The sequence below is a fragment of the Leopardus geoffroyi genome, chromosome D1 (genome assembly GCF_018350155.1).
Source record: "Leopardus geoffroyi isolate Oge1 chromosome D1, O.geoffroyi_Oge1_pat1.0, whole genome shotgun sequence".
Classification (NCBI taxonomy): Eukaryota; Metazoa; Chordata; class Mammalia; order Carnivora; family Felidae; genus Leopardus; species Leopardus geoffroyi.
Genome location: NC_059329.1, coordinates 6,641,714 through 6,668,595, shown reverse-complemented (window position 1 = coordinate 6,668,595; position 26,882 = coordinate 6,641,714). Strand labels below are relative to the sequence as shown.

General features: G+C 40.0%; 2 protein-coding genes across 17 annotated transcripts in view; one reads left to right on the top strand and one right to left on the bottom strand.

Moving 5' to 3' along the window:
- Positions 1–10,880, bottom strand: part of ATM (ATM serine/threonine kinase) — a 134,625-nt gene extending 123,745 nt beyond the window's left edge. For 4 of the 16 annotated variants that reach the window (XM_045482679.1, XM_045482688.1, XM_045482685.1 and 1 more), the window contains exons 1-6: positions 10,496–10,871; positions 10,010–10,193; positions 8,413–8,522; positions 3,686–3,781; positions 3,491–3,603; positions 1,473–1,618 (exon numbers count right to left, since the gene is read on the bottom strand). In XM_045482679.1, the coding sequence (XP_045338635.1) occupies positions 1,473–1,618; positions 3,491–3,603; positions 3,686–3,757 (331 nt within the window). In that variant the 5' untranslated portion in view covers positions 3,758–3,781; positions 8,413–8,522; positions 10,010–10,193; positions 10,496–10,871. Of the gene's footprint in view, positions 1–1,472; positions 1,619–3,490; positions 3,604–3,685; positions 3,782–8,412; positions 10,194–10,491 lie in introns of all 16 variants that reach the window. The other 12 variants (XR_006713697.1, XM_045482693.1, XM_045482694.1 and 9 more) reach the window with 7 other exon arrangements.
- A 72-nt stretch (positions 10,881–10,952) lies between these two features.
- The window catches only part of LOC123600608 (protein NPAT), a 52,945-nt gene continuing 37,015 nt past the window's right edge, over positions 10,953–26,882 (top strand). The window contains exon 1 of the mRNA XM_045482695.1: positions 10,953–11,166. Coding sequence (XP_045338651.1) covers positions 11,130–11,166 — 37 coding nt within the window. The 5' untranslated portion in view covers positions 10,953–11,129. The remainder of the gene's footprint in view (positions 11,167–26,882) is intronic.

The window sequence follows — 26,882 nt, the reverse complement described above, 5'->3', positions numbered from 1 at the left end:
CATATTTATGAGTCTCTTCTGTTTTGTCCCCCTCCCTGTTTTTATATTATTTTTGTTTCCCTTCTCTTATGCTCATGTTTTGTCTCTTCAAGTCCTCATATGAGTGAAGTCGTATGATTTTTGTCTTTCTCTGACTAATTTCACTTAGCATAATACCCTCTAGTTCCATCCACATTGTTGCAAATGGCAAGATTTCATTCTTTTTGATTGCCGAGTAATACTCCATTGTGTATGTGTATATGTATATGTATATGTATATATACATATATATATACATATATGTACATATACACCACATCTTTATCCATTCATCCTTCGTTGGACATTTGGGCTCTTCTCATACTTTGGCTATTGTTGATAGTGCTGCATAAACACTGGGGTGCACGTGTCCCTTCGAAACAGCACACCTGTATCCCTTAGATAAATGCCTAGTAGTGCAACTGCTGGGTCGTAGGGTAGTTCTATTTTTAGTTTTTTAAGGAACCTCCATTCTGTTTTCCAGAGTGGCTGTACCAGCTTGCATTCCCAACAAAGCCACATCTTTGAAGAGTGAACAGAGTTTAAGCCCAAGAGTCTGTACAACAAATATTTCTGCTTCTAGCTTTCAGGATTGTATGAAGCCCGTTTCTTTACATGAGCCTACAAGGATCCTGTGTTTTGATTCAAAAATATGAACTCTTTAAAGCATTCACCGCATCAGTTCAAAATGGAAATATGTGGCTCAACAGAAGCAAAAAAATCACAGTTATTTTCTTTCTTAATCAATAGAAGACACAGTTATAGTTACGAGGGTGGGTTTTGACTGCCAAGAAAGCCACTGTGATCTCAAAATGAGTTACAAGTATAGAATAAAAGATATACGAGTCCTGCACTGCTCTGTACCAATCAGAACATACCTATAATTGAGTCCCACACTTTGAGAGAGAATTAAATTGAAGAAAATTCAGAAGAGACTGACACAAATACTAGGTCATACGAGCTGAAGGAAGTTTATCTGTTTAGCTTAGAGAAAAAGCCTCAGAGAAAATGTCATGGCTACCTTCAAATACCTCAAAGGATACCATTTTGAAAAAATTTATTGGGATCTGTCTTTATTACCTGAGAAGGCAGAAGCAATAAATAACAAAGGGAGACAAGTTTTTACTACTATTAAAGCTATTCAAAGATAGCAAAAAAAAAAGCCTCAAAAGGTTATGTGCATCATTAAGGCCACCTAAGTGCTAAGAACAAATAGAGGGGGTCCAAGAAGAAGAACAGGCAGCTGGAATAGTAATTTTTAATCTTTGAATACAGGCACTACCATTCCACGCTTGCATAAATTCATCCAAATAGTTAAATCTATAGTATTAAAAACCATGATATGTACTAGAGATTAGAGTTAGCATCAACTATTACCTCAACACATTACAACCAGACTCAGGCAACAGTAACTCTTAATAAACCAGCTCGTTACAACTAACAACAGCACTTACTTTTATTTGCACATTTGATGAAGTATTTGACCAGACTACTAATTTCTTGCATCTTTTTCTGCCTGGTGGCTTGTGTTGAGGCTGATACACCTGCTTTTGCTGTTCTCAGACATTCTGTTTCTTTTTGAACATATTTCTGTAAAAATCTTCAAGAAAACAAAGTAGAATTTCAGAAAACTCATTAAATGCTTAAATTATTACAACAGTTCAGGGCGCCTGGGTGGCTAAGTTGGATGGACGGCTGACTGCGGCTTGGGTCATGATCTCATAGCTCGTGAATTTGAGCCCCACATCAGGCTCTGTGCTGACAGCTCAGAGCCTGGAGCCCACTTCGGATTCTATGTCTCCAACTCTCTCTGCGCATGCCCCCCACCCCCCCGCCACTCACACTGTCTCTCTCAAAAATAAACATTAAAAAAAAAAATTATTGCAACAATTCTAAAAAGTCCTTATGCCATTATACAGAGAACAAGCCACAATGTGCCATCAATGTACCAGCTAAATAAAACAATTTTCTCTTTCAAGGCCTAAGCCCCACCACACCCGCTTAAAGTCTGGTCTGGATCTGGAGCCTCCGTGATTTTCTGTTGCTTTCCTGCTTGCTTTCTCACCTTATTATTAAAAGCTTACAATGGTTTTAGGGCTGTTGATTCTTTATTGCCTGTTATTCTGTACAACCCACACCTTTCCTAAGCAGTTGGTAACACTTCTACCTTTGGAATAAAGGCAGCCTAGAAAATATTCACGATTAGCTGAAAGTGCCAAGTGCATCTCTGACCTATCTGAACAGTTTACGCAAAAGTCATCTTTAGATAATAACTACAGTTGTGGTATTTGAAATAAACTAACCAGAGGAAGAGAAGCATGCATTTTTCATGTTATCTGCATTGAAATCAGTAAGTCATTCCAGTACCAAATACGCAGAAAAAATAAAAGTGTTCTTTCTAAATACTAACAACTTCCTTGACTGAAAATGTTGTTTCATGTTTCCCAGTATTCTCTATTAATTTAAAATATTTCACTCATGTGCCCTAAGTCTTACGATCTATTTCTAGTTACAGACTTCACAGTTAAAAATTATATTTTAATGTAAAAAAGCACCAATTCTGTCTGCCACTCCAGTCCACTAATCAATTCTGTCTTTCCAATGCCTGAATCCTGAATTTTGTTTGTTATTGTTAAAATTTAACATATGGCAGTTACTTAGAGCAATATAGATGTAAAAATAACAGGGGTGCGGGTGGGACTCAGTCAGCTGAACATCCAGCCCTTGGTTTCAGCTCAAGTCATGATCTCACAGTTCGTGGGTTCAAGCCTGGTGTCAAACTCCACAAGCACTGACAGTGCGAAGCCTGCCTGGAATTCTCTCCCTCTCCCTTTCTCTCTGTCCCTCACCCTCCTGCGTGCTCTCTCTCTTTCTCTCAAAATAAATAAACAAGCTTTAAAAGATGCAAAAATAATAAAGTACTTTTTATAACTTAATTTTATTCTCGAATTAGAAATAAAGACTTTCGAACTAACTAGTATGAAAGGAATTTTCATTATTCTTTTCATTTATTTATTTATTTATTTATTTATTTATTTATTTTCTTGAGAGAGAAAGCACCAAGTAGGAAACAGCAAAGAAAGAGGATTTTGCCAAAGTCAAAAGCAACTAAATCTGCATAGCGCAGAGCCTGACATGGGGCTCGAATTCATGAAGTGTGAGATCATGACCTGAGCTGAAACCGAGAAACAGACGCTCGACATACTGAGCCACCCAGGCACCCCAGAATTTTCTCTAATCTTGAGTGAGATATGTCTAGGACCTTTTATTGATCAAATGACTTAAAAAATGTAATTTTCTACATGAACATCCTTTAAAACTCATGTTTCAGATGAATATTAAGCACCAATTTTATATACAAAGCACAACTATATATAGGGAGCAAAGTAACACCTACATACACAAAAATATCACAACAAATAAAAATGAAAGCAAAAACTAAAGACGCTAAAATGAAATTAGAATGGAATACCTAAAAACAGCATCCCAATTCAAGTATTTCCCTTGTTTGGAATCTGAATGTCGATCTAAATGTTGAACGGTTTCAGGATCCCGGATAAGGCGCTTAAATTTCTCAACTTCTTTCTGAAAATGAAGAAGAACATGGTAATGGGTTGCCAATCACACACCTGCTACAAGGAAAGATAAAATTTCAGGAATTTACTACCCTTCGTTCTGTAGCTCTATCGTGTTCCAATTGACGACAGCAAATAAGCAGATCGTTAAGTGCTAGACTCATGGTTCAGAATTTCAGAAAACGTCACTGTAAAAAATACGTACATGCAAAATTACTTTAGACCTTCGGATTGTGGTATTAATACATAGGCAGGTCAAACTATACAACTAGAGATATAATGTGCTCAAACACACAGTGGTTTTCCTTAACGTTTCCATGTTCAAGTGAGATTTTCTTAAAATATATCAAAACAAAGCTTCAAACATGTAAATTTGTGTGCAGCAGTGGGATAAAAATAGAAAACATGTAATTTATTGTTCTGAGAACTTTTCTTTTTTTTTTTTTAATTTTTTTGTTAATGATTTTGTTTATGTTTGAGAGACAGAGACAGAGCGTGAGCAGGGGAGGGGCAGAGAGAGGGAGACATAGAATCCGAAGCAGGATTCAGGATCTGAGCTGTCAGCACAGAAGCCAACATGGGGATCGAAGTCAGGAACTGCGAGATCATGACCTGAGCTGAAGTCAGACACTTAGCCAAGTGAGCTACCCAGGCGTCCCTGAGACCTTTTCTAGGAGACATGATACTTCTATATTTTTTCAATATATGAAAGTTATTGTCAAATTGGTTTCCATACAACACCCAGTGCTCATCCCAAAAGGTGCCCTCATCAATACCCATCACCCACCCTCCCCCCCTCCCACCCCCCCCATCAACCCTCAGTTTGTTGTTTTTAAGAGTCTCTTATGCTTTGGCTCTCTCCCACTCTAACCTCTTTTTTTTTTTTTTCCTTCCCCTCCCCCATGGGTTTCTGTTAAGTTTCTCAGGATCCACATAAGAGTGAAAACATATGATATCTGTCTTTCTCTGTATGGCTTATTTCACTTAACATCACACTCTCCAGTTCCATCCACGTTGATACAAAGGGCCATATTTCATTCTTACTCATTGCCACGTGGTACTCCATTGTGTATATAAACCACAATTTCTTTATCCATTCACCAGTTGATGGACATTTAGGCTCTTTCCATAATTTGGCTATTGTTGAGAGTGCTGCTGTAAACATTGGGGTACAAGTGCCCCTATGCATCAGTACTCCTGCATCCCTTGGGTAAATTCCTAGCAGTGCTATTGCTGGGTCATAGGGTAGGTCTATTTTTAATTTTTTGAGCAACCTCCACACTGTTTTCCAGAGTGGCTGCACCAATTTGCATTCCCACCAACAGTGCAAGAGGGTTCCCGTTTCTCCACATCCTCGCCAGCATCTATTGTCTCCTGATTTGTTCATTTTGGCCACTCTGACGTGAGGTGATATCTGAGTGTGGTTTTGATTTGTATTTCCCTGATGAGGTAAGACGTTGAGCATCTTTTCATGTGCCTGTTGGCCATCCGGATGTCTTCTTTAAAGAAGTGTCTATTCACGTTTTCTGCCCATCTCTTCACTGGGTTATTTGTTTTTTGGGTGTGGAGTTTGGTGAGCTCTTTATAGATTTTGGATACTAGCCCTTTGTCCGATATGTCATTTGCAAATATCTTTTCCCATTCCGTTGGTTGCCTTTTAGTTTTGTTGGTTGTTTCCTTTGCTGTGCAGAAGCTTTTTATCTTCATAAGGTCCCAGTAGTTCATTTTGCTTTTAATTCCCTTGCCTTTTGGGGATGTGTCAAGTAAGAAATTGCTATGGCTGAGGTCAGAGAGGTCTTTTCCTGCTTTCTCCTCCAGGGTTTTGATGGTTTCCTGTCTCACATTCAGGTCCTTTAACCATTTTGAGTTTATTTTTGTGAATGGTGTGAGAAAGTGGTCTAGTTTCAATCTTCTGCATGTTGCTGTCCAGTTCTCCCAGCACCATTTGTTAAAGAGACTGTATTTTTTCCCTTGGATGTTCCTTCCTGCTTTGTCAAAGATTAGTTGGCCATACGTTTGTGGGTCTAGTTCTGGGGTTTCTATTCTATTCCATTGGTCTGTGTGTGTGTTTTTGTGCCAATACCATGCTGTCTTGCTGATTAAAGCTTTGTAGTAGAGGCTAAAGTCTGGGATTGTGATGCCTCCTGCTTTGGTCTTCTTCTTCAAAATTACTTTGGCTATTCGGGGCCTTTTGCGGTTTTATATGAATTTTAGGATTGCTTGTTCTAGTTTCGAGAAGAATGCTGGTGCAATTTTGATTGGGATTGCATTGAATGTGTAGATAGCTTTGGGTAGTATTGACATTTTGACAATATTTATTCTTCCAATCCACGAGCACGGAATGTTTTTCCATTTCTTTATATCTTCTTCAATTTCCTTCATAAGCGTTCTATAGTTTTCAGCATACAGATCTTTTACATCTTTGGTTAGATTTATCCCTAGGTATTTTATGCTTCTTGGTGCAATTGTGAATGGGATCCGTTTCTTTAATTGTCTTTCTGTTGCTTCATTATTAGAGTATAAGAATGCAACTGATTTCTGTACATTGACTTTGTATCCTGCAACTTTGCTAAATTCATGTATCAGTTCTAGCAGACTTTTGGTGGAGTCTATCGGATTTTCCATGTATATGATATTTCTATTAAAATGTAAAAGATAAACAGAAGACAGACAGGTCAAGAACAAGGAAACGGGCACCCAAGGATTTAGCACTTTAACAGCAGCACCCTTTCTTATATGTAGCGATGTGTCATTTGTTGAGCCAAAAGTTTAATTTGCTGTGCTCTGGAATTGATAGCTAGGAGGTTATCAGAGCTGGCAAACCTTGCCTAGCACTTAAGTCTCAACTGGCTTGATGGTTCTCATTTAAAAAAAAAATTGTTGGGGCGCCTGGGTGGCGCAGTCGGTTAAGCGTCCGACTTCAGCCAGGTCACGATCTCGCGGTCTGTGAGTTCAAGCCCCGCGTCGGGCTCTGGGCTGATGGCTCAGAGCCTGGAGCCTGTTTCCGATTCTGTGTTTCCCTCTCTCTCTGCCCCTCCCCCGTTCATGCTCTGTCTCTCTCTGTCACGAAAATAAATAAACGTTGAAGAAAAAAAAAAAATTTTAAATAAATAAATAAATAAATAAATAATTGTTTTTGGGGCACCTGGGTGGCGCAGTCGGTTGGGCGTCCAACTTCAGCCAGGTCACGATCTCGTGGTCCGTGGGTTCGAGCCCCGCGTCAGGCTCTGGGCTGATGGCTCAGAGCCTGGAACCTGTTTCCGATTCTGTGTCTCCCTCTCTCTCTGCCCCTCCCCCGTTCATGCTCTGTCTCTCTCTGTCCCAAAAATAAATAAACGTTGAAAAAAAATTGTTTTTTTAAAAAAATAAAAAAAAATTGTTTCTAACGTTTATTTATTTTTGAGAAAGAGACAGAGCATGAGCGGGGGTTGGGGCAGAGAGAGGGAGACACATAATCTCAAGTAGGCTCCAGGCTCTGAGCTGTCAGCACAGAGCCTGATGTGGGGCTTGAACTCACAGACAGTGAGATCATGACCTGAGCTGAAGTCAGATGCTTAGCTGTGCTGACAGCTCAGAGCCTGGAGCTTGATTTGGATTCTGTGTCTCCCTCTCTCTCTGCCCCTCCCCTGTTCATGCTCTGTCTCTGTCTCTCAAAAAAAAATAAATGTTAAAAAAATTAAAAAAAAAAAAATACTACAGAGATATCCCTTGCAAAAGTCAAAAATCAACTACATCTTACTGGGCTTGAATGCCATTGCTGTAGCTCTCCTCTTAGGTTTTTGAACATAATCAAGCCTACCTCTGATGACCTTTAAAAGAACTCATATAAGAAAAGCATTTCGTGTCATTAATTTTGAGTCACTTTACAAAGAAGCTTCATTTTTGTTAGACTATAAATATTTACAAAGAAAATATGTACCTTTTTTTGTGCATTACCTATCTCAAGAGGCAAGGGGGGGGGGTGCCCTTTACCCATGCATTCACATAAATTCTACTCATTCTTTAAAGATCAAGTATGTTTCCCTGCTGCTATTTCACTCACAGGATCTTAAAACCGGAACTGAGAGAACACGTCCAATCTTCGTACAAAGAAATCCCTCCTACAAAATTATTTCAACACTCTTTTTTTTTTTTCTTTTAATTTTTTTTTTTCAATGTTTATTTATTTTTGGGACAGAGAGAGACAGAGCATGAACGGGGGAGGGGCAGAGAGAGAGGGAGACACAGAATTGGAAACAGGCTCCAGGCTCTGAGCCATCAGCCCAGAGCCCGACGCGGGGCTCGAACTCACGGACTGCGAGATCGTGACCTGGCTGAAGTCGGACGCTTAACCGACTGCGCCACCCAGGCGCCCCTCAACACTCTTTTAACATCCAGTGAAGGCACACTACCTAATGAGCCTACCTATTTCACTGGTAGAAAAGTCTAAGTCACTTCCTCATTTTTATTCATTGGTTGTTCTGACTCTTTTATCCCTAGTACAACCTCCTCTACGCTGCTGTGGATTACAGGTTGTTATTTACTTGACAGTCTTATTTGTTTGGTCGTAAACTTCTCGAGGAAAACAACTATTATTTTCATGTTCATGCTATTTTCATTTCCATTCCTCACAATTTTATCTAGGACTCTTCCCCCTTCTTACTCACTCTTAGCTTAAAACCCTCTTGGAGTGAGTCAATATGGAAAACAAAACTGGGATTGTAACCAATGAAAACACCTTAGCAATATCCAAAGAACCATAAAGGTAGGCACATTTATTTCTAGATATACTAAACATGTTGTTTGTAATGTAAAAAAAAAAAATCACAAGTTTACTGACCACGTGACACTTCCAGGAAAATGTAGCCCTCAAATTTTCTTTTTTAAAGCTGTGATTTTTCTGCTGGCTTCTTTCTATTTTTCTCTCTTCCGTTTCCCAAAAATGGATTACTTTCAAGAAAACACAACAGTTCAATCAGGAAATGTTCAATCACTGATACATGCAACATTTACTGAGCAACTACTGTGTTCGAGGTACTATGTTACGGGTAAGAGACACAAATCCTACCCTTGTGGAGTCAGAAGTGGTGAGGGAGAGTGACGACAAACGAGTACACTGAAAAATAAATGTATAATTCCAAACTGATATATGACTCAAAGGAAACACAATATACAATAACAATGGAGAAGATCACTTTTGATAAGGTGCCAGGGAACACATCCCAGCAGAGGTTACAACAAAGCCAAGATCTGAACGGGTGCCAATCAATGAAACAGCTAGAGGGCCAACATTTCAGTGGAGACTAGTATCACCAAAAGGTCTTAAAATGGAAAAGTGCATGGTATGTTGGAGGAAGTGAAAGAAAACCAAAGAACTACAAAGCAGTCAGCTACAGCAAGAGAGTCAACAGATCAGGTAGAATTTGATTAATACATTCATCCAGAACTATCTACATTCCACTACCAACATGCAGTTAAACAATACACATTTCCTAAGCAACAGCCTCTGAAATGGCAAATCCAATGTCCCTTTTTAGATCTCCATCAAGTTGGTCCCTTTACAGAATTTGACAATGATACCTACACCCCATCTTCCTGCATACAATTCTGCCCTTGGCATGCCATTCTTTCCCGGTGTAATAGTGTGGGCTCTGTACTTAGATCATACTGGTTCAAATCCTCGTCCTGCCATTTACAAACTGTATAAGCCTGAGCAAGATAGCTATTTCCTCTAACTTCAGTTATGTCAACGATAAAATAAAAAACAATACCAAAGGTATTGTAAGGGTGCCTACTTCAAAGGTTTTGCAAGGGTGCATGTGCGTGTTTAACACAGTGCCCGGAACACAGCAAATGCCCAACCATTGCTACCAATTATCATTATTCCCTTTGTTTCCTTAATCTTTTTTGCTGGTTCTTCTTCCACCCACACCTGCAAGAGGATCTTTGTGTCCTTACTTCTCAACCTATGCTCTCCCAGGGTTGTCTCATCCATCCCTAAGACCCCACCATGCTGAAAATGCCCACATCTTTCATTCCACGCCAGACCTCACTCTTGAGCTTCAGAAACCTTCCACACTTTATGCCTTTACATGCATTTCCCCTTGTCTGCAAGGCCCCTACCATACCCCTCCGGGGGCAACTGAACAATTGTGGAGGTCTTACCACACAACCTCATTTGCTCCTCTGCCGTCACAGTTCTCTCTCAGATTATCCCCCTGAGCTCTAAGGGTCCTTTTACTGTCTGTGCCCAGCGGGGCACACGGGTGGCTCGGTCCTTTGAGCATGGGGCGCTCGATTTCTTTTTAGGTCATGATCCCAGGGTCGTTCGATCCAGCCCAGCGCTGAGCTTGGAGCCGGCTTGGGATCCTCACTCTCCCTCCCTCTGCCACTCTTTAAAAAAAACAAAAAAAAAAAAGTCTAAAATTTCTCGGTACCCGGCAAGAACAGCAGCGAACGCTCTTGAGTGCTCACCACAGGCCAGAATAATCATAAGGGAGACTGTACAGCGCGGTTGCAGATGTCAGCCAGAATTCCAGCTCCAGCAAAAGTAATTCCACACTCCGCGCTCCAACGCACGCCAATCTAGTTTAAACCTCAACAGATGCTCGTAGATCAAATCTAATAAAGAAGAGGGGGGGCATGATTAGTCAAGTCATTTAGTTACAGCTGGTCCATACGGGCACAGAGAAAGGGGACGCGCAGGAGGACTCAACGCGGCATTTGGCAGAAGAGTCCCGGCTATTAACTCCGCTAAGTCCGCTACGGGATCGCAGAGAGAGCGGGAGAAAAGTGCAGCGCGGAATAATACGCCTCTAGAGAGCAGCAGGGTAGACCGGCCATCATGGGGCTGGCACAGAATGGCTTGGACGCCGCTCAAGTACCCCCACGCAGAAGCCGCTGCCTGCTCGCCGCGCACCTACCGCTGCACTCGAACGGCCAGAGTGCAATTTCCCAAAGCGGAGGCGGCGGCTGCAGCCTAAATCCCGCTCCACTCGCCTTTCCCCGCGTCCACAGCGGCTCCAGCCGACTAGACACCCACTATTCCCGCTTCCGGTTCAAACGCGGCGTGCCCGCACAGCCTGGGACTCCGGAGGAAGAAGTCAGAGTGACCCAGAAGCGGGCACGGTCTGCCCATGCGCGACGACCCCCGCACGCTCTCCGCCTCCTGCCCTCGCTCCCCTCAAAACATTCGGCTCGTCTGAGCGAACGCGCCTGCGCGTCGCCCGCCAATGGCATGCGAACTTGAGCTCTCCGCTCGCCCTCCGACTTGGGCTCCTGCGCCTGCATCCCACCTCCTCGCCGCCTTCAGCCCCACCCCTCCTAACGCGAGGACGGAAGTGACGACAGTTCCGACGGGAACGGAGGCGGGTTTCATTTCGGCGCCTTTCTTTCTCCGGCGGAAGCGATTGGCGGATGTGGGGCGAAAGAGGCGGGCCAAATTGCCGCGGGTTCGGTGCCGCCACTGGAACCGGGAGATGCGGCGCAGGAGCTGTCGGTGTGTGGGCTTTCACCTGAGTCTCGTCTCCTATTGCGGTTCCTGCTGCGGCTTCGGTCATGCTGTTACCTTCGGACATTGCGCGGCTGGTTCTGGGTGAGTGCAGGCGCGGGAGGGACAGTTAGTGGGCCAGGCAGAGCAGGACGGAACGACCTTTGGGGCCAGAGGTTCTCCCGGGGCGGGGAGGCTCTGGGGCTTTGCCTCCGCGTTTGCAAGTTCTGACCGGCGGCCGTTCTCCCCCAGCCGGGTTCTCGGACCGCTTAAGCCTCTTTGTGTGGATGCTGCGCTCCCCGGAGGCTGCGTGGCGAGGGGAGGGCCCAGGAGAAGCCCGAGCGGAACACCTGAGGCCCGGATTCCGAGGGGGAGCCGGGCCTGCAAGCTTCGTTGGGACCCCTGCAAAGAGCCTTGTGGACGAGACGGACGGACCCACGTTCTAATTAGGAAAAATGAGGACGTCCCTGAGCCACCCGGTCGTGCAGAAAGACCTTCCCGACGCCTTATTCGTCCCTCGCCCTTAGAACTACGAATGTGGGGCGAACGGGGGTGATCTTGCCTCCCTCTCCCTCACCCTCCCTCCCCGCAGTTAGTCGTCCGGCACCGAGGTCTGAAATGCCAGCTGCATGTTCTAAAACAGGACGGGCGAGCAATTTCGCAGAGGAAATGCCTTCCAGTTGAACGTTTTCTAGCTCTGATGGTTAGTGTTTTCCTCCATTTGAGGACGGTCGGTTCAGCGGGCCTGTTGTCAGGGCGTATTGTTTCTGTGGGAAATGGGTTTTGTTGTTGTTTGTTCCCAAAAGAATGGAGAGGGTCGTGCTGCTGAGCACCAGATCTGTAGGAAGCTCAAACCCTCAGATCCCGAGCCAGTGGTTTGCAGACCTCATACGCGACACCCCTGAAAGTAAATGGTAAACATCTGTGATGAAATTTCCCGTGGTGTCCACAGTAGTTGCTATTGTTACCTTATTGTTAGAAAATCCCATTAGTCTTACTTTTTTAAATACTCAGCCCTGCCCAGAAAAACAGGCCTTCGTGCACGGGGCTTTTGATGAGCACATTTTGCAGGAAACAGGAGAGACTAACGGTTCCACGGCCCGTTTTTGGAGAAACGAGTGACATAAGCTTAAACTAGTATTTTTGCTAATGTTTGGTTACTGTTTTGTCCACTTTATGAGAACTTATCAGTAGTTAGCCTCCATCTCTATCTGTGAGAAAAAGCTGGCTATCTTGTAATTGTTAGTTACATTTATGAGGTTTATGGTAAACCTCATAACCTAAAGTAGACTTTCACAGTGTCGAAGATAATATTGACATACTTTGTTTTTTCTTGAAGGTGTATCATTTGGTTATGAGTTTTTGAGTTTTGGCAATTTGGTTAATCCACCGGATTTTATGTAACTATAGAAGTCCTTAACAGGGTTTCTCACCTTGTTCGCTATTGACTTTTGGCCCCAGATAGTTATTTATTATGGGGAGCTGTCCTGTGCATTGTGAGATGTTTAGATACCTGGCATGTATGGATAGATGCCAGTAAGACCTCAGTCCCACCCCCACCCACTTATGACATTTAACAAATGTCTCTAAATATTGCCAGCATGTTTCCTGGAGGGCAAAATCACCCCCAGCTAAAAACAACCGGTCTGAAAGCAATATGATTTTCTAACTGGAATAATTCACACCTACTTGTGTTCTCCACAGGCCATCTGCTCTGCTTGACTTCCTAGTTTTTTTAATGGATAAAAACTCCAAATTAATTGTTTCTTTTCCTAAAATTCTTTGTCATTCACATTCCAATTTAATTGCCGCCAATCCTACTTAATATGCCCGCCCCCCATGCCTTCTTTTGGACTTCTTTCGTGGCTTCTCAAATAGTCTTGCTATTGATATTTACTATTGAACAAGTCTGCCTAAAGCATTCACATTACACCTCCTCTTCTAAAAGTTGAAAAACGTACGTATGCACTTAACCAAAATTTAAAGTTGTGCAAAAGAGTATAGTGTAATACAAAAGAAAAGAAAGTCTCCCCACCCACACCCATTCGTACTCTTCTCACTTAGTATTATGTATCTTGAAGTTATGTTAGCACCTGGTGATCCATAATTACAAAGCATAGAAGCCTAAAATAGTAATAGTTTCATTATTTCCTCATGATTCTTCTTTCAGTACAAAGCACCTTTTTCAGCAGCTCCCTTTTTGTTGGTTCCTTTTATTCATAATGTTCTTTAAGCAAATCTTTGCTTAGTATCGGACACTGTGCTAAATGCTAAGAATAGACAAGTTCTCCCTTTAGAGTTCACATAATTAGGGTTGTGTTTTTTTTCTTTTACCCTTACGCATGTGCCCCTCCTGCCCCCCAAATACTTTTCCTAGACCCCACCTGACGTTCCATCTAATGCCGTATTTACTTATGTTTGTGAAATGTACATAATATAAATATATACAACACTTGAGCCATGTTTAAGTGTATGGTTTTGTGGCATTGAGTACATTTACATTGTTCTGTAACCATCACCATCATCGACCTGTAGTTTTTCATATTCCCAAACTGAAAGTTGCCTTTCTGTCCTTGGTATTTTTGATCAGAGATTAATAAGACCAGCTTTGAGGGTTCTTGGAAGCCCCCCAAAACTGTCTGTAAAGATTTATGTACAGTTGGGCATTTTTATGGGTATAGGATCCAGAACTGTTTTTGGATTTGTCAATAGGTTTGTTCCTTTCTATATGATTCAGAGTCCGTTCAGGAAAACTTAAAACCAATGTGAGTATTTAAAGGGAAGGGATTTAATGAGAGAATTGGTTACACTGGTGATAGAAGAACTAAGAAGACAAGCAGCTTATGTGCACAGACTCAGAGTAGCCTCAGCAGGAAGCCACTATGATAATCAGGAGGACAAGGAGAGACGAAGCAATCCAGAGGCTGGGTTCTCTCTGGGGAAGATGGAAGGTAGACTTGTCTGGTGAGGGAGTAGTTGTCACAGAGGATATTCTGCCAAGGTAAAGAAGAAGTGAGAGAAAACAATATGGCTTCTTCCAGTTGCCCTCCAGTCCCCCACCAGTGCTTCGCGTTGTTTGGATGCAGCTAGAAGCCAGCTGACCTGGAGCCTAGGAAACATTGCGTGGGGTCAGGTTTCCTATCTTTCGCAGCAGAGAAAGAGGAAGAAGAGATTGAAAGCAAACAGAACCAGAATTGACACACTCCTGGAAGGTCAAGAGCCACTGATCCTATTCACCTGTATATAGCTAAGACATTATAAATACTTGATAAATATTTACAAACGTGCAACTGTGATCGTAACAGTCCTTTTTGCCTACTGATGTCATTTACCCATGTTTTCTGTTTTTATTCAGATTGTGTTTATTCATATTATTTATTCATAATAATATGTCATTGCTGACATTTACAGCTTTTTATGATCCTTACTCATTCTGTCTTTTCAGTTGTATCGCCAGCTGTTCTCTTTCATATACGTTGTGCTTCCTCCAAACTGGGCATGTTCTCCATACATGCTTTTCATCAGCTTTGTTGGGGATTCCCCAACCGTTCTTTGAGACTCAACATCTTCTTTGTGATAGTCATAATTTTCCCCAAGTCTAGTAATACTTTCTCTAGCCCCATCCCCTCAGGAAGTAACTTCTATTGTGTTACTACCTTTTCTTTGTATTACAGTTACTTGCATATGTATCTTTTGGGTCCTTTTAGATAACTTCTTTATAGACAGAAACTTTTGTTATTTGTGAATCTAGTTACGTTAGTAAGTTAAGTCTTCCCAAGAATCACTTTTTTTTTTTATTTTTTTTTTATTAGTTTTCTTTATTTTTGAGAGGCAGAGAGAGAGAGCGTGTGAGTCGGAGAGGGGCAGAGAGGGAGGGAGGCCAGAATCTGAAGCAGGCTCCAGGCTCTGAGCTGTCAGCACAGAGCCCAATGCGGGGCCTGAACCCACGGACCGTAAGATCATGACCTGAGCTGAAGTCGGATGCTCAACCGACTGAGCCACCCAGGCGCCCCAGAATCACTTACATTTTTTTTTTTTTTTAATTTTTTTTTCAACGTTTATTTATTTTTGGGATAGAGAGAGACAGAGCATGAACGGGGGAGGGGCAGAGAGAGAGGGAGACACAGAATCAGAAACAGGCTCCAGGCTCTGAGCCATCAGCCCAGAGCCCGACGCGGGGCTCGAACTCACGGACCGCGAGATCGTGACCTGGCTGAAGTCGGACGCTTAACCGACTGCGCCACCCAGGCGCCCCTGGAATCACTTACATATTTAAAATATCATTAATCATTAAATAATTGGATAATTTCTGGAAAAGTATTATATGTCGGAGATTGGGGCACCTGGGTGGTTCAGTCAGTTAAGCTCAGGTTGGGCTCAGGTCACGATCTCCTGGTTGGTGAGTTCGAGCCCTGTGACGGGCTCTGACAGCTCAGAGCCAGGAGCCTGCTTTAGATTCTGTGTTTCCGTCTCTGCCCCTCCCCTGCTTGCATTCTGTCTCTCCCTGTCAGAAATAAAACAGTTTTCTTAAAAAATGTGAAGGAGTTATTTTCAAGTCGGGGGTTTTGAGATCTCTTGCTTTCTTCACAAGGCACCTCTCTTTCTTTCTCCATAAATAGAATGAAAGAAGATCGACTCTTGCCATGAGTCTAAAATTTTAATACTCTAGGTATAATTAGGATTTTATCTTTCCTTCTCTTTTCTAGTTATATTTCCCCTTTGGTCTATTTTGTTACTCATTACTCCCTCCACTGAAAAGCAGGCTGAAGACAGTATATTAAGAAAAAAGGAAACTCAGGCATGCTTTCTTACCTTTTGTACATCTTTGAAAATAAGTTTACATAAAAGCTGTCTTTAGAAGTAAAAAATAATCACTAATGTTAATTAAAGAGTAATTATATGTATTTTGACCCCTATTTTGTATTTTCATTGTAAATTTTGACATTTGGAATAATTTATACCTAAAACTTCCACTATTATTATTTTTTTTTTTTACAATTTTTTATTAAATGAAAAATTTTTTTTTAATTTTTTTTTTAACGTTTTATTTATTTTTGAGACAGAGAGAGACAGAGCATGAACGGGGGAGGGGCAGAGAGAGAGGGAGACACAGAATCGGAAGCAGGCACCAGGCTCTGAGCCATCAGCCCAGAGCCCGACGCAGGGCTGGAACTCACGGACCGCGAGATCGTGACCTGAGCTGAAGTCGGACGTTTAACCGACTGAGCCACCCAGGCGCCCCTAAATGAAAATTTTACATACAGTGGAAATCACTCATTCTCAGTTCTGTGAGTTTTTGTTTTATTTAATTTTTTTAATTTACATCCAAATTAGCGTCTGGTGCAACAATGATTTCAGGAGTAGGTTCCTCAGTGCCCCTTACCCATTTAGCCCATCCCCCCCTCCCATAACCCCTCCAGTAACCCTCTGTTTGTTCTCCATTTTTATGAGTCTCTCATGCTTTGTCCCCCTCCCTGTTTTTATATTTTTGTTTTCCTTCCCTTATGCTCATCTGTTTTGTCTCTTTAAGTCCTCATATGAGTGAAGGCGTATGATTTTTGTCTTTCTCTGACTTAATTTCACTTAGCATAATACCCTCCAGTTCCATCCACGTAGTTGCAAATGGCAAGATTTCATTCTTTTTGATTGCTGAGTACTACTCCAATGTGTGTGTGTGGGTATATATATATATATACCCACACACACACACACACACCACATCTTCCTTATCCATTCATCCATCGATGGTCATTTGGGCTCTTTCCATACTTTGGCTATTGTTGATAGTGCTGCTATAAACATGGGGGTGCACGTGTCCCTTCGAAAGAGCACACCTGTATCCCTTGGATAAATGCCTAGTAGTGCAACTGCTGGGTCATAGGGTAGTTCTATTTTTAGTTTTTTGAGGAACCTCCGTACTGTTTTCCAGCGTGGCTGCACCAGCTTGCATTCCCAACTTCTATTATTCCAATAGAATTGGTCACGATCTAGTGCTTAATGATGATAAGTAAGTTTTTAGTAAACAAATAACTGGTTTTATGTATATATATATATATTTATGTATGTGCGTGTGTATATGTATGTGTGTGTATATATACGTCTGCGTGTGTGTGTGTATATATATATGTATGTGTAAGCTTTGAGGTAGTCAAAACTGTGAAGTAGGCACTTAATACAATTACCACATTGTTTTGGAAGTCTTAAGACAAAAGTAAAGCAAAATACATCAAGTCTAATCTAAAGTGTCCAATCTGGATCGCCCAAAGTTGGGCATGTTTTTTGTTTTGTTTTTAAAGAATTGGTGTGTTTTTTTCTTAAGGTTTTATTTTTAAGTAATCTCTACACCCAACGTGTCACTCAACAACACGAGATCAAGGATTGCATATTGCACTGGCGGAGCCAGCCAGGCGCCCCTGAAGAATCCTTTTACTTCATCTGAAGCAGTCATCAACCCAGATGGTATTCTGATTCCACTGTCCAAATCACATCAGTCTAGAATAATTGACCCCACCTTCAGGACCACTCAGAATCTGGATTTTAGGATGCTGTGGGTATTTGGGTTTTTTCCTAACTCTTTATGTAACCTGATACAGATCTTGGAAAAACCATTTAATGTCGTCTGTGCCCAGTTTCTTCTTCTTCAGATTGAGGAAGCCCAAGGTCCATCTCAGGTCTAAATTCTGTGATTCCTGGATAAAGAAATCTGCAGGCAGGAGGCTCTCGTCAGTGTCTCTGGGAGGGTTCCTAGTGCCCTGCAGCCCAGCAGCAGAATGAAGCTCACTTACTGAAGGGCCACCTCATGACTTAATGGGCTTTGATGTGGGCAGGGACGTTTTAATTTTCTCTGAGAGCACATTCCCTGGGGTAAACTGTGCTTTGCAGTGGAATAATGACCATGTCAGATATTTGGATTGCTAGAGAGTATCTCATTTAGAAGTCAGTTTCAAATCACATTCCTCTGGTAGTTTTTCTATCAAAACAAAATAAAAGCTCCCAAACGAATATTTATCTTGGAGTTTAAATCTGTTGGAATGATAAAAGGATCTAAGAGTTAAGCATCTGTAAAATATTTGAAGCTGGGTGAAATCGCAAATACTAATTCTAATCATCTCTGTTAAATTTGAGTAGAAGCCAAAGGAACTAACAGAATCCCTGGGAACACTTTCAGTATAAACTGTTAATCCTATGGTCATGACTAATAACTCGAATTATAAGAGTTGAGGAAAGGCATAAATTGTCTGTACAAGCACAAAATCAGCCCTACACATGAGAAAATGGGTCATGTGGAGGATGCTGAAAAGTCTCTTGTCCCTCTCTGGTAAACTGATGATAATGCTACAAGATGGAAACCAGGCTATAAAATTAAGTAAGCCATTCTACCTGAATTTTCAGGATTAGGTACCCATACTCCTGCACACATGCATCATAGCTTTAAACATCACTAGTTTCCTCTGATTATGGACCAGACATATTAAATATTTTTTTACATCTTTTTTAATGGACTTTTTTAAAATTTGTTTTGAGAGGTAGTGTGTGTGTGTGTGTGAGTGAGTGAGCGAGCGAGCGAGCGAGCGGGGGAGTGGCAGAGAGAGAGAGAGCGGGAGAGTGAGAATCCCAAGCAGGCTCAGCACTGTCAGTACCAAGCCCAGTACAAGGCTCAATCTTAAAACCTGAGCCAGTATCAAGAGTTGCACACTTAACTGACTGAGCCACCCAGACACCCCATATTTTATTATCTTATTTGATCTTCTCAAGGGCCCAGAAAAGTAGCAACTGCTTGCTCTATGATACATTGGTGGAAAGCGAGGTCCCAAGAGGATACATGTGTGCTATAAACTGCTTTTCTTTTAAATGCCAGAAAACACTGAAAGACCATCCTTGATCATAAATTTTTATTCATTTGTTCATTTAGCTATCCATTTATTCAGGAACTCGTTCAATTTTTAACAGACCCTACTCCAAAGAAAGCTTCCTGAAAATCCAGCCTATCCCTCTTTTTTGCTGTATTTTATTGTATATGTGTATGCTACATATACAATATGTATTGTGTATGTGTAAACAATATATGTATTATTAATGTATATGCTGTGTTCACCAGTTGATGCATATTTGAGTTTTATAAAGCTTATACAAACTTAAAAAATGTTTATAACCTTGCTTACAAGTTTGTGTGTGGACATAAGTTTCATTTCATTTGAGTAAATACCAAAAAGTAGTTGCTAAATTGAGTTTACTATCTCACTATTTGTTTTCTGTTTGTCTCATTTGTTTCCAACCAAAAAATGTGCCATTTTTTCCTACATTCTTATGGGTTATTTTTAGTATTCCATTTTGTCTACACTACTAGCTTATTAACTTTAGCTGTTTGTTTTCATTTTTAAAAAGTAAAGCAGAACACAGTAAATCTAATCTAAAGTGGGAACTCTAGATTGCCTAAACTTGGACATGTTTCTAAGAGCCAAAGATAAATATCTTAGATATTTTAAGATGCTTTGTAATTTTTGAACGTTTTTTATAGAAGTAAGTCTTTTAACAAAGCCTTTTCTGAAGTGTATACTGAAGTGTAATGTCTTATGATAAGCCATAAACTGTCTGATCTGTAACCATTCCTTGGCCAGCATATGCTACCACAAGTGACCATATTATTCTGAGAAAGGTTACTTCTGTTACTACATTGTGTTTAGGGAGGTATTTCTCAACCTTACTTCATTATCATACCCTTAAGGAGTATTTTTAGACTCCCCCCCCCCCCCAATTTCCAAATATTTTAATGTCACAAGTACACTATTTACATATTGTATGTATATCTGTGACTTATGCATAAAAACAGTGGTATTTTCTTTGTTCCCTTGCTGCCTCTGTACCAATTTTCATCCCCTTAAGGCTATGTTGTTCTTTTGAGAATGTTTGGTCTGCAGAAAAGCAAATCCACTTTAAGGAATTAGATTTCACACCACCACCTGTTAGAAGTCTCAAGTGGTTATGAATACATCTGGGTGATTAGAACTTTTGAAACTCTCCCATGGAAAGAAATAGTTTATCTTCAGTTTAAATTTTGAAGCATATAAAAAGCTCCACCTGCCCTGATTCCAGAGTGACTCCAGTGGTTCTTAACATATTTTAAACTTCTGTATTCATGAAATCCTAGTAGCAGCTGACTTACTACAAATAATGTAACTCAAAAAGCAAACCTTCATAAAAATGATAACTTCTCACCTGGCTGTAGAATTATAAGGGTTTATATTTGAGCTCTTTATTTGTAAAAAATAAAAAAGGAAAAGATAGCCATTTATCCTTGATCTGCTTTCCTATTTGAGGTGATTTCACATCTTCAGTGACAGAGATATTGCAGTAGTAATATATGAGATAAAAGGTTTCTTCTGTTTCTAAATGTTCTCCCATACTCCAAAGGACATATCTTTGGGGGTTTTATTGGTATATTTATTTGTTTCTTCCTGTAGCATTAGTTACCAAGAGGTTGGAAAACTGATTCATCACCTGTAAGTAGAAAGTGGTGAGTTGGTTCCCAGATCCCAATTAGGCCATTTCCTAAAATGGGATGACAGTTTTCTGGCTCTTTCCTTTTATAACCTTCATATATAATGACTTCATAGGCACTCTTGCTACTTTTTTGACTTGGAGGGCCTGGTTAAAGACACAGTTTCAGGGGAGAAGAGTAGAACCTTATAATTTTAAAGTTGGAAGAGACCTAAATAATTGCATCGGTAGTTAAATACTTGAGTACTGTACTAGCACTGAGATGAGTCTACTACAAAAGTATCTGATAAGAGGAGTATAATACATGCCAAAAAAGAGTCTCTGAGTAAGTGGTAGTTACCCTAGACCTGAAAAATGAGTTGGAATTAGCTAGACTAAGAAAGGATAAGCTGCCCAAGCAACAGGAATGACATTTACAATGGCCTTGATATCAGAACATTCATGAATTTGCACAATTGAGAGACCAGTTAGTCTGAGAGAGATGGAATGACACAAGTCTCAAGAAGAAATTGGGATGGAAAACAAGTAGAACTTCATATGACATATTAAGAATTAAGGATTACATTTTTACTTTGAGTTTCATGTACCACAACATGTAGAATTCAGTGGTTTTCAGTATATTCACAATGTTGTGCAACCATCATCACTATGTTAATTCCAGAATGTTTCCGTCATCCCAGAAAGAAACCCCAAACCCGTTAACAGTCACTCCCACTTGCCCCATCCCCCCCATCCTCTAGAAACCACTAATTTCCTTTTGTCTCTGGATTTGCCTATTCTGGACATTTTATATAAATGGATTTATAGTAAAACCTTGGTTTGTTGAGCAGAATTCATTTCGGAAACTTGCTTGTAATCCAAAGCACTTGTATTTCAAAGTGAATTTCGAGAACCATTGACTCAGTTGTGATCACGTGACATTCATTGTCATGTACTACTCGTATTGTGAGACATCACTGGTTTATCAAGTTAAAGTTTTGTATTAGAAATGTTCACTGCTCGGGGCGCCTGGGTGGCGCAGTCGGTTGAGCGTCTGACTTCAGCCAGGTCACGATCTCGCGGTCCGGGAGTTCGAGCCCCGCGTCGGGCTCTGGGCTGATGGCTCAGAGCCTGGATCCTGTTTCTGATTCTGTGTCTCCCTCTCTCTCTGCCCCTCCCCCGTTCATGCTCTGTCTCTCTCTGTCCCAAAAATAAATAAACGTTGAAAAAAAAAATTAAAAAAAAAAAAGTTGTTTCCACTTTTTGGATATTAAGAAAAATGCTGTGAGCACTCATGTACAAGTTTTGTTTGGACATACTGTTTCAGCTCTCTTACATATATACCTTAGTAGAATCACTCGGTCATTTGGTAATTCTATGTTTAATATTTCTGAGAACTTCACAAGGAATTTTCTAACGATTTTGTACTACTTTAAGTTCCTACCAGCAATGTATGAGATTTCCAGTTTCATCACATCTTTGCCAATATTCAAGACTGTCTTAATTCTGGCTATCCTAGTGGTATGAATTGGTGTATCCCATTGTAGTTTTGGTTTTAAATTTTCCTAATTACTAATGAAGTTGAGCCTCTTCTCAGGTGCTTAATGGTTTGTTCTTTATAAATTCTGGATTGTAGATCCTTATCAGGTAGATGAGTTGCACATATTTTCTTCCGTTTCATCCATTGTCTTTTCATTGAAAGCACAAATTGTTTTTAATTTTGGTGAAATTCATTTCATCTATTTTTTTCTTTGGTTGCTTGTTCTTTCAATGTCATAACTAAGAAACCATTACCTGATCTGATGTCAGAAATATTTACACTTCTGTTTTGTTCTAAGACTTTTATGGGTTTTGCTCTTAAACTTACATCTTTGATCTATTTTTAGTTAATTTTTATATTTGGCATGAGGAATGAGGATCCAACTTCATTCTTTTGCATGTGGGTATCCAGTTCTCCCAGCATCAGTTGTTGAAAAGACTATTTCCCCCATTGAGTTGACTTGGCGCTGTTTCTGAAAATCAGTTGACCATAAATGTCTGGACTGTGAATTCTGTCCCATTGATCTATGTGTCTATCCTTATGCCTGTAACGTATTAGCTTGATTACTATTACATAGTAGTATATTTTGAAATGGGTGTTTCTCCACCAGCTGTTTCATCTTGAAGATTGTTTTAACTACTCTGTGTCCCTTGTATTATGGATGTTAGGATCAGTTTGTGAATTTCTGCACAAAAGACAACTAAAATTTTGATAGAGATTATGTTGAGTCTGAGAGTATTGACATGTCAATAATATTAACTCTTCTAATCCATTAACAAGATATATCTATCCATTTGTTTAGTCTTTAATATCTTTGAGTGGTATTTTAGTTTTTAGTATAATTTCCTTCTTTTGCTAAACTTATTCCTGTTTTATTCTTTTTGATGCTGTTGTAAATGAAACTTTTTTTAATTTCATTTTTGAAATTAATTGTTCATTGCAAGTATATAGAAATGCAGTTAAATTTTGTATATTCATCATGTATTCTGCAGCCTTACTGAAGTCACTTATTGACTTTAATAGTTTTTCTGTGTACATGGATTCCTTAAATTTTCCTATTTAAGACATCATATCATCTGCGAATGAGGATATTTGATTTTTTTCCTTTCCAATCTGGATGCTTTTTATTTTATTTTCTTTCCTAATTGCCCAAGCTAGAACCTCTAGTACAGTGTTGGATTGAAATGGCAAGAGCAGGCATCATCTTGTCTGTGATCTTATGGGGGAAGCTTTGACTCTTTCACCCTTGAGATGTGATATGTTACCTGTGGGATTTTCGTAGATGCCTTTATCAGGTTGAAGAAATTCCCTTATATTCCTAATATTTGCATCATGAAAAGATACTGGAATTTGTCATGGTTTTTCTGCATCTTATGAGATAACATGGTTTTGTTCTTTATTAATATATAGGGTAATGGCTACTAGATATTTAATATCGTGTGTTACATGGATTTATTTTTGTTTTATTGAACTGGTCTTGCATTTCTGGCACAATTGTACTTTGTCATGGTGTATAATCATTTTTAAATGTTACTGAATTTATTTTGTTAGTATTATGTTGAGAATTATTACATCTGCTTTCTCATGGGGGATATTGGTGTGTAGTTTTCTTGTGATGTTATTGTTTGGTTTTATTATCAGATTATTACTACCACTAGCAACTGAATTGGGAAATCTCTTTTATTTATTTATTACTTTTTTTAAAAGAGTTGGTGAAATTTTTTCAGTGTTTGATAGAATTCACCAGTGAGGCCATTTGATCCTAGGCTTTTCTTTGTGAAAAGATTCTTTATTACAGTTAAATCTCTTTACTTGTTTTAAGTCTGTTCAGATTTTCTCTTCTTTCTTGAGTCCATTTAATGTCTCTGTAAGAAGTATCTGTTTTACCTGGGCTCTCTAAATTGTTCATAGTACATACAACTATTCATAGTATCCCTTTATAATCCAGTTTATTTCTGTAATTTAATAGTAATGTCCCCCCTTTTCATTTCTGAATATAGGAATTTAAGTCTTCTTTTTCAGTCTCATTACAGATTTGTTGATTTTTGTTAGTCTTTTCAGAGAATCAACTTTTAGTTTCATAGATTTGTCTCTTTTGTTATTCTCTGTTTCATTTTTTTTTTTTTCTACTCTGTTTTCTTTTTTCTGTTCTCTTTTGGGTTTAGTTTGCTCTTCTTCTAGTTTATAAAATGGAAGGATAGGGTATTGGTTTGAGATATTTTATCTTTTTTTTAAGGTTTTATTTATTTATTTTGAAAAGAGTACATGCAGGAGGGGCAGAGGGAGGGAGGGAGAGAGAAAATCCCAAGCAGGCTCCAGACTGTCAGCACAGAGCCTGACACAGGGCTCAAACCCATGAAACATGGGACCATGACCCAAGCCAAAATCAGGAGTCAGTTGCTCAACTGATTGAGCCACCCATGCATCCCCAGGATTTTATCTTTTAAATACAGGTATTTACTGGGACGCCTGTGTTGTTCAGTTAACCCAGCATCTGACTCTTGATATAAGCTCAAGTCTTGATCTCAGGGTCATGAGTTCAATCCCTGCATTGGGCCCTGAGCTGGACGTGAAGCCTACTTTGAAAAAAAAAACAAAAAACAGGTATTTAAAGCTATAAATATGCCACTAAGCACTGCTGTAGTTGTATCCTGTTTTAGCATGTTGCATTTTTGTTTTTGTTTATCTCAAAATATTGTCTCCTTTTGTTTTCTTCTTTGATGCTTTGATTATTTAAGAGAGTGTTGTTTAATTTCTGAGTATTTGTGGGGCACCTGGTTGACTCAGTCGTTTGAGCGTCCGACTTCGCCTCAGGTGATCGCAGGGTTCGTGGGTTCAAGCCCCACGTTCGCTCTGTACTGACACTTCAGAGCCTGGAGCCTCCTTTGGATTCTGTGTCTCCCTCCCACATCCCCCTTTTGCACTCTCTCTTTCTCAAAAATGAATAAACATTAAAAAACTTTTTTAAAAATTTCTGCATATTTATGAATTTATTATTGATTTCTAATTTCATTCTGTTAGGGTCAGAGAGTATCCTCTATATAATTTCCATCAATTTTTAAATTTATTATATGTCCTAATACATAGTTTATCCTGGAAGATGTTCACATACACCTGAGAAGAATGCATATTCGGCTATCGTTGGGTGTAGTACACTATAGAAGTTAGGTCTAGTTGGTTTATAGTGTTCAAGTCTTCTGTTTCCTTATTGAACTCTCTAGTTGTCTATTCATTATTGAAAGTGAGACTTTTTTGAAGTGTATAACTTTTATTGAATTGTCTAGTTCTTGTTGCATTTTTGTGAGTGTCTCCTTTGTGTTTTGTGTATCTTTTGAATGATTGGATATTTTTTCGCCATCTTGGCCCCTACTAACAATGTTTGTCTTACTTTGTCTGATTCAGTGTAGCCTCTTCAGCTCTCAGTTCCTGTATGAATGGTGTATCTTTTTCCATCCTTTTATTGTAATCCATTATTTAAGTGTTTATTTCTAGAAGAGGGAGAGTGAGTGGGTGAGGGGCAGAGAGAGAGAGAGGGAGACAGGGGATCTGAAGCAGGCTCTGTGCTGACAGCCCAGAGCCCCATGTGGAGTTGGAACTCACAAACTGCGAGATCATGACCTCCTGAGCTGAGGTCAAACACTTAACCTGCTGAGCCATCTAGGCGCCCTGAGAGAAGGAATATGAAACAGGCTCCACAGTCAGCATGGAGCCCGACATGGGGCTCAATCCCACAATCCGGGGATCATGACCTGAGCCAAAATCAAGAATGAGATGCCCAACCAAATGAGCCACCCTAGGGGCTCCCCTAGGATTCCCTTTAGTATTTCTTATAGAGTGAGTCTGCTAGCAACAGTGCGTCTGGGTTTTGTTTTGTTAATGTGGAAATATCTTAATTTGTCCAATTTGAAGGAGTTTTGCTGGTCTTGGTTGACTTTTTTGTTAGCATTTTGTATGTGTCATCTCCCTGCCTGTGGTCTCTGTGGTTTCTAATGAGAAAAAAGCCATTAATCCTACTGCAGATTGCTTGTATGTGATGAGCTGTTCCTGATTTCAAGATTCTCTCTTGGTGTTTTGACAGTTTGAATATGCTGTGTCTAGGTGTGGATTTCTTTCACTTGATCCCACTTGGAGTTTATTGACCTTCCTGCATGAATAGATTAACGTGTTTCCAAAAATTTTGGAGGTTCATTATTTGTACATTATTTCTTCAATTAGTCTCCTTGCTTTTTTCTGTGTCTCTTCTCTTGGGACTTTGATAATGCATGTCTTGGTACAGCTGATGATACGCCACAGCTCCCAGGGACTCTGTTCACTTTTTGCGATCCTATTTGTTTTTGTTCCTTATGCTGGATACAGATCATTTGATCTGTGTTCAGGTTCATTAATTCTTTCATCTGCCTCAAATCTGTTGAGCCCCCCTCTAGAGAATTTCTCATTTTAGTTCTACTTTTCAACTCCAGAATTTCTACTTGGTTTTTATTTTGTTTATGCTTTTTGTAGAATTTCTGTCTTATTTCTGTTTGGTGAAACATTGCTCTCATAATCTTTTTAGGTATTTATGAATAGTTTTCTTTAATTCTCTGAACTTATTTAAAATAGCTGACTTTTTAAAAGTTTTAACTGTAATAATGTCTTGGTTTCCTTAGGAATGATGTCTGTTGACTACTTTTATTTCCCCTTGCATATGAGGCATACTTTCTTGTTTCTGTGCGTGTCTCATAATTTTTTGTTGAAAATTTGACGTTTTAAATAATATAATGTGACAACTCTTATAATCAGACTCTCTTTGTTACTGCACTTTATT